Below are 13178 nucleotides of genomic sequence, written 5' to 3'. Positions count from 1 at the left end.
TACTTGATTAAAATTCAGGATAATCTGAAATTGAAGTATTTACTCCAAGGTCAAGCAATCTTACATCAAATATTAAAACTGCTTCTGGTACATTCTTGCGTGTGTGTGTGTGCAGCTTGCTGAGAAGGAGTGGAGGCAGTTACCTAATGGCGAGTACACCACAGCCGAAGCACGTCCCAACGCGTACATCCCGCTGAACGCTCAGCTGCCTCTGCCCAAACCCTACGGAGCCCAGGCCCCCTTCAAACCCTCCCAACCAGGGACCAACATGAGACACTTTCGCAAACCTGAGCTCAAATCCATAGAAATATAGAAGACATGTCTGTGGACAAGGACAACATATTGAACCATATGACTGTTCTGTTTTTATTGGCGTACTTCAGGCACACACACACTAAAGGAACATGTGTTTCATTGATTTGTGTTATTTATTTCCACACTCCTTCTTCCTGCTCTCACTAACATGTGCATGTCTGTGTGCTGGCTGCTCTGAGCTTGTTCTTGTGGCCTGCATCTGGTTGTAATTTTGGTTCCCTTACTGGCATTTGATTGTTTACAGTAAAGCTAAAAAGTAAAAGAGAGTGGAAGGGAGGACAAGGAGACTCAGTAATGTATTTCTGTATTCTTTTCTCCACCTAGCAAAAGCATCATCACACTTTTACCACCTTTCTCTAGAAGATAAATTCATTTCTCAGGGCCACTGGAATATTTCTACGTATTCTTCACTCTTGTTGTTTCATCCCTCATGCTTGTAATCTCCGAATAAATTGCAATGGGTTTAAGCTCTATGCAAGGCTGGGAGTGTCTCCTTTAATGCCTGAAATGATAAATGTAAATACGGTGAGGAAGCTCAAACACTGAAAGAGCATAGAGAATGACAAAGAGAGGGGAGAATTTAAATGAAGGGGGAAGGCAGCAGAGGAGAGTCAAAGGGATAAGAGAGGGGGATCTAAATTGGGTGTAGAGTTCAGAGTTGGTGACTAGTGATCGAAAACATAGTCAACTGCCTTTGAAACTAAAAAGTTACCAGAAGCTTTTTTCGATCTTTGAGATTAAAGCAGTTCTGGTATTAGCTTGTTTTGCAGATTCTAAGCATGTGACTGCCCTGAAAGGGTCTAAATTGGTTGCGGGTGCCAGACGGATGGTCTGAGTATTTCAGAAACTGCTGATCTTCTGGGATTTACCCACACAAGCCATCTCCAGGGTTTACAGACAGTTGTCCAAAAATGGGCAAAATGCCTTGTTGATGCTGGAGGTCAGAGTAAAAATGGACAGATTGGTGTGCAGAAGAGCATCTTGTAGCAGCAGAAGACCGCACTGGGCGCCACTCCTGTCAGCTAAGAAGAGCTACTCATGGGCTCACCAAAATTGTAAATAAAAGGCTGTTAAAAAAATAGGACACTTGGGATCCTTAGAACAAACTGAGCACTGTTTATTTGCCTCAGCCTACCTGAGTACCACTGCTGGAACGCTTCTTCCAGTTGCTCTCTTTAGGGGTCAGCAAAGAGGATCGTCTACATCAGCGATCCCCAACCTTTTTTGTGCCACGGACCGGTTTATGTTCAACAATGTTTTTACGGATCGGCCTTTAAGGTGTCATGGATAAATACAACAAAATAAAACCAGTAACAGAAGCAAAAAAAGAAGATTTATTCATAACACATGGGAAAAGACCCAGGGAAACCAAGTTAACGAAAAACAATTTAAAAAAATAACGATAAAAACCCTGAAAACCATAAATTTCACACCCGAGCCTCAACTCTCGCCGCCCAGTACCAGATGACTCATGGACCAGTCCATGGCCCGGGGGCTGGGGACTGCTGATCTCCCTAGCATCCTCCTGTGTCACACCAACCCTCCGCATGCCCTCCTTCACGACGTCCCATGAATTTTTTTCCTCCTGCCTGGAAGCTCTATCTTCAACATACTTTGCCCAATATATCTACTCTCCCCTCCAAATCATCTCAACCTTGCCTTTCTGGCTTTGTCCTCAAAGCGTTCAATATGAGCTGTCCTTCTGATGCACTCATTTCTAATCTTGTCCACTGTGGTCACTACCTGTAAAAATCTTAGCATCTTCTTACACCTCCAGCTTGTCAGCACCACCCTCTCAAAACTATACATTACAGCAGGTCTCACAACCATCTTGCAGACCTTCCCTTTCGCTTCATCTCCTCTCCCGCTGTCACACCTTTTTCCACCCATTCCCCCTGCCTGCACTCTCTTCTTCAGCTCTCTTTTGGATTCTCCGTTGCTTTTGATGTTTGACACCAGGTATTTCAACTTCCCTGCTTTCACTACTTCTCCTCCTCAAATCTTCACTGTTACACCAGTGTCCCTCTCAGTCACACACGTACTGTATACAGACTTTCATTCCTCATCTCTCCAGTTCATGCCTCCACCTGTCCAGTGTCTTTTCCACCTGTTCCCTACTGTCAGTATAAAAGCTTAAAAAAAATGCTAAACAAGTGGTTTTGAGGAACTTGAACTCATTTGACAGGAAATGAATGGCATAAACCAGCTTTGCGCAACACTCTGCATGAGTCAACTTCCGAAGGAGGTGACCTGCTGGTGTGATGTGTGTGTGATCATCCATCGCACGCTGACGCTGAGGGCTGTCAGATTAACTTAGCCCCAAACTGTTAGCTGACTACATAACACTGACTGCATAACAGAGTGCGATAGGGGCAATCAGGTGAGGAGTGATCACATTTAAAAGAGGAAATGCCCACAGGAGAAAGGACTGAAGGTGAAGCAGCAAAAGTGATGAAGCTGAAAGCTGCTAATAAAACATTGTGGGTTATGTAACGAAAAAGGGGGGGAAAAAGCTTGATGGGTGTGTTCCTGATTAAATGTGAGTCAGCGCGTGTGATGACTGACGCTGAGATTATTTCCTGACTTTACTGGAGGTCTGCTGAGCCTGTCCAAAACACTCAGATATTCTCGAGAATCAGAGCTCACTTCCACAGAGCCTTTCACGCTACAAATTATGTCACTGAAAGCAGACGTCTTTTCCTAATTTATCCCCGCGCTCCAAAAGTGCTAAGTTCATCCTGTCATCAAAATTCATTGGGAAGCAGTGCGCAGATCGCCTACCTCAAAGCTTGTGTCTCTGCCATGTTCTTTAAAAGTGAGGCAAAAAAAGACACCATTTAAAAAAGACAAAACATTTATTTACATTTCGGTGTAAACATGAGCGATTGAGAGATCCCTGTTTCCAGAGCACTGGTTTTGCAATCAAAGCACAACATGTAAATAATCTGTGGAATTCAGTGCTGGATGATGCGCAGGGTGCAAACATCCAGGCACTGAAAGGATTAGGAACATTTACAGCACGATTTTTCAAAGCACACGTCTGAACATGTGTGTGGAGGCAGACTCTTACTGCCTGTTATGGAGTGATTTTGTGTAAAGGTGCCTATGTTCTCTTTATTTTGGTTTGGTAACAGGAGCTATTAAGTGTTACAAACAATGAACATATAGATATGTAGTTGTGGTGTCAGAGAGACAAATCATTCTGCATAAATCAGCATTAAAGGGGAGCTATTATGCTAATTTCCAGCCTCATATTTTATATTATATTCTTGAATTTGGGATGAGTCACAGTTCTGAACAATAATAATTCCTTATAGTGGCCCTTTAAGAAGCTCTTTCGATTGGCTGCTCCATGTACACAAAAGGTTTGAACAGCAGATGGTTGGGGCTAAACCTATGTTCGCAAACTACTCTGATGGCTGAGTTCTAGTGATCTTTAATAATGTATACTTTGTTGATCCCCGTGGGGAAATTCCTTTCTGCATTTAACCCATTCGCTCAGTGAAGCAATGGGCAGCCATTGGGCGCCCGGGGAGCAGTGTGTAGGGACGGTAACTTGCTCAGGGGCCACCACTCTACCTACTGAGCTATCCCTGCCCCACAGGGCAGAAAGCGGGAAGTCCTGGTGTGGGGCCAGAGGCTCTCATAAAGGGGATCAGTGGGGGCCCAGTCTCTTTGAAGTGATTGGGCTGTGCATGGTAATAGTGGAGCTTACATGATGGTGACAGCAGAGGGCGCTTCCCATAGGGAGGATACTGAATGATGCTTGAAGGAGAACTGCATTTATACAAAGAATAGCCAATCACAGTGCTTAAAAAGTTCTGTTAATTTTCTTTTGTAAGTTGTATTTGAAATTCTGAATTTGAACTTGGAAACTGTCTGAGCTTTTGGCGCTTACAGAGAACTTGCACATATGCTGACTTAATCATTCGAAACTCCAGCCATGTTTGATGTGAGCATCCACCACTGTAACAGCACATGCATGACAGACAATAAGGGAAAGCATAATAGGTCCACTTTAAAACCAGAGCAACTGACCACATCAAACCACAACCATCAAAGCTTTTGTCAGCATATAATCAAGTTGATGGGGTGCAGCAGCATTACAGGAAGCCCGGCAAGTTAAACAAGTGATTTATAATTACCATTCACAGCATTTGACATCAATGTTCATAAATTCTATGAAAGCAAGAAGAGAAGCTGAGGAGACGATGCAAATAACTGCCTGCAGTTTTCGATTTCAAAAAAAAAAAAAAGTTTCCCAAAGTTTAATTAAACCGTAAGTGAAGGTGTGCCCATGTTGGTTACTGTATTCTAATTTCTGCTGTTGCCAACAATTTGTTTGGTTTGCGTAAAGCTGCAGCTGTTCCTCGCACATCGCAACCCATCTCAGCTCTTTCCTGAAAAGCAAGTGGGAAAACTGGGGTGATGACTCTGCCTCCTATTCTGAGCATCTCCATCCATCTACCCCTCCGTCCCACCCTAATTCATCATCGCACAGTGAGAACTTGTTTATGTCTACGCCTCTGCCTTTCAATCCCGCCGCTCATTTTTCATCTCTCGCCCTCCCTCCTTCCATCATCCATCCATCCGTTACTTGTCCTCGAGGCCCCTTCGATGATGACTGGTCTCTCAAACACATTTTCCTCCCCATCTCTTTCCCTCTCAATCCATCCGCCCCGCGTCCCTCTCCACCTCTGCGCGTTTATCATTTTCTCTCGAAGCCCAGCAGAATTAGCGTCTGTTTCAGAGCCGTCTCCTCCACAAACCTGGCGTCCACGTTCTCCTGCTCCTCGAAGGGGTTCGGACCTGCTCGGAGTCAGAAAGAGACAGATTCTTATAGAAAACAGAACAGCAGACTTTGTGGTACAGAGTTGCTTTCTGGCCAGGCATGCACGCACACATGCACACACATTCTGTCTTAATCCTCGAAAGGCCTCTATCTAAACACAAAAGCGCGCACACATACACACACACACACACAATACCTTCTTCCTCTATATCAGAGAGTATTTTTGCCAGGTAGGTAAGAGGCACAAACTCAGGTCTGAAGCCAGGCTTGTCTGTGCCCATGAATGCAAGTCCCTAAGGAGGAAGGAAAATAAAAAGCACAACTTCAGGGTTTTTTTTATGCCTTATTTTTGAGAAAACAGTCAGACAAATCTGCAGCAAATCCAGAAACTGAGTCACCTTAGCTCTTCTCTAAGATAAACTTGGCTGCAGTTTAACTTTTAAGGCACCAACAGACTATCGCTGCACCAAATGTCACAGGCTCTCCACGCCTTCTCTGTGAGCCAATTAGCTGACTGAAACTTGGCGATAGCATCACATCCGACTAAATCAGTGGGTGACTGCTTTACCACGTTCAGTAATGATGTCTTTTTTTATGTCTGTGCAGAAACAAATAAACCAAAAAAAAAAAAACTTTCTGGTAGTACTTTATTTTTAAAAAATGAGAAAAAGCATATTTTTCTGTATAATTATTTGATTAATATAACCATAAATAGACTTGTGGGTCTGAAAGATAACCTATGGACACTCTAAATGCCTGTTCAGTGAGGGTTTATAATTGAAAAGACCATGCCTTAAGCATTGAAAACATTGGGAACACTAAAAACTACTGATTAAGAACATACAGTCATGGTGAAAAGGAAGTACACCTCTCTCAGTTCTAAGGTTTTAGACAGGAGGCGGTAAAAATAACCTCAGATGACTGACAACATGGCATTGTTTATTGTTCCAGTGTTGCTTCAGTTCATGGAGGTTTATGGGCATCCATTCATGCACAGGTCCAACCACAGCATTTCAATCTGAGTGAGGCCTGATCTTTGACTGAGCAACAGCAACACTTGTAGATTTGCACTTGTGTGCTTGTGATCACTGCTCCGTTGCATGAAGCTAAAGCTTAGTCCAAACTGGACTCTAGAACACTTTGGTATACAGAGGATTCGTAGTTCAATCAGTGGCCACAAGGTACCGAGGTTCGGCAGCTGCAAAATTAGCCCAAAGCTACATAAAATTAAACAGAATTCAACTTCTCCCTACTGACCCTTAGCAAGAGTCTATATTTATGTTCAAAAACCCACAAAATTGATGGTATTTCCATAAAGTAAAGGTCAACACCACCCTGTTAGCACATTCGCTTTGAAGCATAAAACAACAGCCTTACATAGCTCCTGGGATGGTTATATATTCCCATTTTTGGAGGATTTAAAAATAATGCATTTATTATCAAAAACAAATGGTGGCACATTCCAGTGCAAACATTTCTCTCAGTTTTCTGTTTTTTAAATGCCTGAATAACTTTCTAAAAATGTCTGTGAGATTAGGGTGTGTATGAGAGTTGGCATGTGTGATACACTCTTCTGTGTTACCTTATTTTTGTTGTGTTTCTCCAGCAGAGTCTTGACATAATCTCTGGAGATTGAAGCAGAACTGACAGGATGATCCCACATGTGGTAGATCCTCTTCACCATAGGCTACGCATACACACAGACACACACACACATAACCGAGTTTATATTTTAGGCATGTAGTTCATGCTGTCAAAATAAAAAATATCCCTGGAGCTTATGAACACCTGTCCCTTTCTATTTTGCCAACTGGAACACAAAACCATTATTGTGGTGTGAACTGCTAATGAGGGGTTTCAGAGAAATACGCATCTTTAATTTTTAGTGTTTTTGTCGCAATTTCAACACAACTTCTTTCCACACAACTGCACTCATTACTTAATCACAAAATAACTAAACAGGATGCTGCATTGGGCAACTTATAAACTTCATACCTGACTGGAATATATGACTGAACTTCGTATAGGGATTATTACACCTACAGAATACTGCAAACTATGAATATGAAGAAATTAGTTTTTCAGGACGGAAATAACAACAGGCTGCTAGGGTAGTCTACTACTGAGTTGAACCGCCTGTTGCCAGGACTGCGTTAGCTCTGTGTGGCTTAGATTCACCAAGGTTATGCTGCTGGGTGCAGGCATCATAGGATGGCTACACTGTGGTCATAACACCTGACTATATAAACTTTGACAATGAACTCACTCCATTAGACTCACAGCATATATTTACTGAATATATTTACAGATACATATGCAGTGGTCCCTCGCTATAATGCGGTTCACCTTTCACAGCCTCGCTGTTTCGCAGATTTTTTTATGCAATTTTGCATGCTTTTTTTTCCTTTTTTTTTTCTCTTTTTTTTTTTTTTACAGTGCTTTGTGTTCTGCCTCGTGATTGATTGACAATTGTCTACAGCCAATCTCGTGCCGTGTCTCCTGTACAGTACAGAATGCCTTCAGCTTGTCAAATATACATAAATCTTGCCATCGCTGGCATGGAACGCACGCCACTGCCCATTCCGTCACAGATTTGAGAAGGCCCGGCCAAACAAACTTGAAGCTGCCTTGAAGCTTTGGCAAACTGTCCTACCGGTAGGATAATTTTACAGTGATGTCTGACAAACCATCCTACTTTGGATGGTTTGTCAGATATAGCCGTCCTGATTGGCTATATATTAAAGCACCAACATCAGTCTCACTGACTGTTGATACAAGGCTGGATGGATCTATGTTTTCATGTTGTTTACACCAAGTCCTGATCCCACCATCCAGTCTCAAATTGTAGCCTGTTTCCTGTTTTTAAGTGAAAACAGTGGCACCCAGTGGGGTCTTCTTCTGCTGCTTCTGCTCACAAGTTCAACATCTTGTACGTTCAGAGATGCTCTTATTAGGGGTGCAACAATACACAAAATTCACGGTTCGGTTCGATACTTTGGTGTCACGGTTCGACATTTTTTCGATACAAAAAAAAAATGTTCATGCCTTTTTAATTTGTCATTTATTAAATTTTCACGGCACATTCCGCACCACGTCTCTGTGCGTTCATCATTTGTTTGAAGCCAGCTCGCCTCCTGCAACTACTTTTCCGAGAATACGTGCTTCTTTTGTGGTTCGGACTCCTTCTGACATTTCTTTGGAGGTGGAGGCACATCACAGTAATTCCTTAAAGGAGCTTGCTTCTTCGACATCTTTAAGAGTTCTAAACAAATGTGTCACGGTTTGTGGGGCAAGCCGTGTGGAGTTGTAGAAAAGGACCCAAAAGGCAATGGCGGTCCGGGGGCCGGCCGTGCGGAAGGCAGCGGCGGCGACGAAGGAGACCACGGAGCAGTTCAGGGGGCCGACCCCGACGGCGGTGACGTCCAGCAGGTGGCCCGGAAAATGGCCGGCGATATCGAGGTGCAGAACGAGGCTTGGGCGGCGGCATAACAGCCGCAGGACCAGGCGGGGCAGAAGCAGAGGCCGCAGGACCAGGCGGAGCAGAAGCAGAGGCCGCAGGACCAGGCGTAGCAGAAGCAGAGGCCGCAGGACCAGGCGTAGCAGAAGCAGAGGCCGCAGGACCAGGCGAGGACGAAGACTTGGATGAAGCTGGACCAGGCGACGACGAGGCGGCCGCAGGTGGCGGCTTGACAGGCTCCTCGGGCCCTCCAGCTGACGCGGCGTGAGGCTGAACGGGCCCCTCGGACCCTCCAGCGGGGACAGGAGGCTGAACGGGCCCCTCGGACCCTCCAGCCGACGAGGCATGAGGCTGGTGTGGTTCTCCGGAACCACCAGCTGACGAGGAAGGCTGCTGGACGGGCTCCTCGGGCCCCCCAGCTGAAACAGGAGACAAAGGCCGGAGCGGTCCCTCGGACCCTCCAGCGGAGACACGAGACGAAGGCCGGAGCGGTCCCTCGGACCCTCCAGCGGAGATACGAGACGAAGGCTGGACGGGCCCCTTGGACCCTCCAGCCGAAGCCATCACAAAGCCAGCAGGCATGGAGTCCACTGGCAGACATGAAGGAAATGGGTGCTGTGCTGAGCACTGGCCCTGCTCAGACAGCACTGACACGGGGCACTTCCCAGGTGGCTGCTTAAACTCCAGGGGTCCAGAATCAGCTGAGGACTGGGACCTAGCCTCTGGGGAAGCCCTGGAGCGGCAAACAGTGCCAATGGTGGCTGAACCATGAAAAGCACCTTGAGTAGGACTTAGGCTTTCTCCCTGCATGGAGTGAACGAGTGGAACCGGTAATGCTGGAGCCAGAGCTACTGGGGCCTGCGCTACAGGCGGCACTGGAGCTACTGGGGCCTGCGCTACGGGCGGCACTGGAGCTACTGGGGCCTGCGCTACGGGCGGCACTGGAGCTACTGGGGCCTGCGCTACGGGCGGCACTGGAGCTACTGGGGCCTGCGCTACGGGCGGCACTGGAGACTAAGCTGAGGGTGGCACTGGAGACTGAGCTGAGGGTGGCACTGGAGACTGAGCTGAGGGTGGCACTGGCTGCGGGGGAGCTAACTGGGCTGAGAGTGGCTGCGGGGGAGCTAACTGAGCTGAGAGTGGCTGCGGGGGAGGTGATATGCTGTTCACAAAGTCATCTGCCGCACAGAACACCGCCCCTGAATGAACAGTCATACAGTCCGCAAATGGAAAACAGTCCTCACTCACCACAGCCGGCGAATTAGAAGTCCGAACGTCCAGCTGTGGGGTGGCGCGCTTGCGGCGCGATCGGCGTTTCCTCCCCGCAGACGGCTCCGACGGGCCGGGCAAGATCGCATCCGGCGAGTCGGGCAGCGAGGCAGGAGTGGCTGAGAGAAGGTGGGGTGTGTGCCGGAGAAAAGCCTGCATGGTCGGAGGAAGTGAATTTAGTAGCCATGGCAGGCCGGAAAAGAGCCGTTGTAGCCGACCTTCCACGGCGCGGCGAAGCTCGTACGGAGGATTCTCCAGCCACAGCCCGAGGAGGATCTCCACATTGTAGCCGATGTCATCCTGGAGCTCCTCGGACGGATTGACTGCTGCTGGGTCCATGGTGGCTGGTTCGTTCTGTCACGGTTTGCAGGGCAAGCCGTGTGGAGTTGTAGAAAAGGACCCAAAAGGCGGCAGCTCTGGTGCAGGTGAATATTTATTTACAACGGTGGGCACAAAACAGCACTGGTGGAAAAACAAGAAACCGGAAACCTAAACTGGGTAAGCTAATAACACAAACCAGAAACGAGGATGCAGGGAGGTCCGGGGAAATACACAAGAGACGCAGGGAGACCGAGGGGAAACAACACAGACGAACCAGCAACTACCATAACAGAAGACACAACTTAAATACACCCAGAGAACACAGGGAGATTACACACAGGTGGGGAACACAGGTGACACTGATAAACATAACGAGACAGGGCAGGAGTGAACACAACATTACGCATACTGACGAGAGACTGTCAAAGTAAAACAGGAAGTACACAGAGGTTCAGACAGGAGGAGAGAGAGCACGGGGAGAACACAGACATAACAGGCTGGGGGAAACATGGAATAAACACAAAGAGAGACGAGAGCTCATAAATACACAGAGGGGCACAAGGGGGTAAGAGTCACAAAGGGAAAAACACTTAGGGAACACCACAACAGGACACCTCAGAAAACATGGCCTAAATAAGGAGCGAAAATACAAGGAACCAAGAATACTGGGCCAACATGGCCCAGGACCATGACAAAATGTCTGTCCTCCTCCTGAAAATCTTATGTATGCAAACGCACGTTGAAACTTCTTATCTTGTGCCCGTTTTTTATTTTGACAGCAAATGCGCACCACTTATGTGCAGCCCTGGTTATTTCACTTGTCATATTGCAGCCACAGAAATTCTTTTGTCCATGAAACCATAAAGCTGCACTTTCTTTTTGCCTTATAGTCTGATTTGTCATAACTTTTCCGTTTTGTGGTAAGCTTTTCTTTGGCTGTCACTTCTTCACCCTGACCTGTCTTACTTGGCTCAGCAGAACTAAAATATTGTGGCGAGCTCAGACAAGGAGGAGACGGAGGTGTCGTTTGGTCTTGCTTCCCGTGAGCTAGCCAGGGAGCACAGCCGTTTATTGACATCTGCAGAAGAACACTGCCGCTAGCTAACTGCTCAGGGGTCCGTTCTTCGTACCTCGCTAAGTAAGTTAGCTGGATTTGATTGTTGACGATTTTGCGTGATCCTGGATCGTTCGGTTCCCCGAAGCTCATCCGGGACTTGCTGTCATAGCAACAGATCCGTAAGCGTAAACCTGCTCGGGAGCAGGTTTACTTTATGTAAACAGGATTAGATCGCGGCCACGCAGGTATGTCCGCTTCATTTATAAGAAAGCAACAGCGATATTTTACCACTGTTTTTCCATAAATAAATATTATCAATGTAACTAAAGATAATGCAGTATTTGATTCTTTTATTGATTTCATACAGATACATACAGGTCAGTCCCTAAAAAAAGGGAAATGTACTATTAATCATTCTATTTCATGTATTTGATTATTTCAGATGTCATTCATATTTTAGAGTAGTAATAGTAAATTACTTCGTGTAATCAAGATGAGAGACCACGGCTATAAAAGCGAAGGTGGATTTGGGAAGTCTGTCGCAGCCATGTCCTGTCCGTATACGCGATCCACCCATTGCGGAAGGTGCAAGATTGATAAGGAGAGTTTTCAGAACTCAGCGTATATTGCGGGATAGACAGGATCCTTTAGCTCAGCGCGACAGTGTGCTCATAGAGAGATATCGATTTTCCCATGAGGGTATTATTTACTTAACCAACTTGTTGACGAGGGGGTGCAGGACCACCACCTGTCTTTTTTTGCTCTGCCCTTTTCTTGGTTGCTGTTATAAACAAACAAACAGATTATTTCAGGGTCTCTTTTCAAGAGACTAAAAGCAATATAAGTGATAAATATTACCATTCTGTAGAATATTCTTATATTTCACTTTTACTTGTTCCCATGTTCTAGTGGGTCCTGTCGTGGCTCTAATGTGAAAGAGGATATAATGTAATATAATATGATAAATTTACCCTACCGCCTACTGGTGTTGGCCAGAGGGGCCGATGGCGCGGTATGGCAGCCTGGCTTCTGTCAGTCTGCCCCAGGGCAGCTGTGGCTACAACCGTAGCTGCCTCCACCAGTGTGTGAATGTGAGAGTGAATGAATAGTGGCATTGTAAAGCGCTTTGGGTGCCTTGAAAAGCGCTATATAAATCCAATCCATTATTATTATTATTATTATTAAATTACTTACGAGTTTAATTTGTCAGCAACTTTCTGCCAGCCCTCTCTCCTTGCTTTTGCAGCCTTTGCAGTGTTCCCTTGCGTTTTAATTAAACTCTGAAACTCCTGAAATCCCTCAATCAAGAGTTCTTGCTCTGCTGCCGAAAAATACCGAGCGCGCTCCTTCGACATTTTCGCCGACCAATCAAAGGGTTGCCGATCAATGTTTCTACTATTGATGCGTAGCCCCTGTTAAGCCACCCAGTGATCTCACATTACTTCATCCAGCTATACTAATCGTCAACAACAGGTGTGTTCGAAGAACCGGGATAGCGAGCTCAAAGTTAGCGCGATGATTTGATCTTGGATGTGTCATTTGATCTTGGATGTAGTAAGCGAGGTACGAAGAACGGACCCCAGCGCGGCAACAGCACAACAACAACAACACACAGGGCGCCCTCTGACCCCGGAAGGACACACCGTCGCAGCGAGAGGGCGTCACCCGTCACTATGGCAACATAAACAAAACATAACTGTACAAACAGAACCCCGAACAGCCCTGACCCGCTACATAGCCCACACCTAAGGGGTCAGACGACCCCATTACCGCACACAAAGTCCTGCAAATGTCCAAGTGCCTTCTTTTGGCGCACCGGCCGGTCACGACCGGCGGGGGAAAAGTCACTCGGGTCAGAACATGGGGTGCCACCATCATCCCACTTCTGACACCAATGTGGCGAGCTCAGACAACGAGGAGACGGAGGTGTCGTTTGGTCTTCCTTCCCGTGAGCTAGCCAGGGAGCA

The 13178-nt window shown here is 46.4% G+C and overlaps 2 protein-coding genes across 8 annotated transcripts in view; one reads left to right on the top strand and one right to left on the bottom strand.

The window, feature by feature from the left end:
* ccdc146 (coiled-coil domain containing 146) overlaps positions 1–894 on the top strand; it is a 66482-nt gene extending 65588 nt beyond the window's left edge. For 2 of the 4 annotated variants that reach the window (XM_085387918.1, XM_085387917.1), the window contains one exon: positions 116–890. In XM_085387918.1, the coding sequence (XP_085244044.1) occupies positions 116–313 (198 nt within the window). In that variant the 3' untranslated portion in view covers positions 314–890. Of the gene's footprint in view, positions 1–115 lie in introns of all 4 variants that reach the window. The other 2 variants (XM_085387919.1, XM_085387916.1) reach the window with 2 other exon arrangements.
* Positions 895–917: 23 nt separating this feature from the next.
* gsap (gamma-secretase activating protein) overlaps positions 918–13178 on the bottom strand; it is a 70825-nt gene continuing 58564 nt past the window's right edge. For 2 of the 4 annotated variants that reach the window (XM_085387923.1, XM_085387924.1), the window contains 3 exons: positions 6690–6794; positions 5304–5400; positions 919–5124 (listed from right to left, as the gene is read on the bottom strand). In XM_085387923.1, the coding sequence (XP_085244049.1) occupies positions 5024–5124; positions 5304–5400; positions 6690–6794 (303 nt within the window). In that variant the 3' untranslated portion in view covers positions 919–5023. Of the gene's footprint in view, positions 5125–5303; positions 5401–6689; positions 6795–13178 lie in introns of all 4 variants that reach the window. The other 2 variants (XM_085387921.1, XM_085387922.1) reach the window with 2 other exon arrangements.

The sequence above is a fragment of the Rhamphochromis longiceps genome, linkage group LG17 (assembly GCF_057381845.1).
Source record: "Rhamphochromis longiceps isolate RC_006_pf linkage group LG17, R_longiceps_female_GT1.1, whole genome shotgun sequence".
NCBI classification, from domain to species: domain Eukaryota; kingdom Metazoa; phylum Chordata; class Actinopteri; order Cichliformes; family Cichlidae; genus Rhamphochromis; species Rhamphochromis longiceps.
Note: the sequence above shows the minus strand (reverse complement) of the source record. Positions and strands in the feature narration are given on the sequence as shown.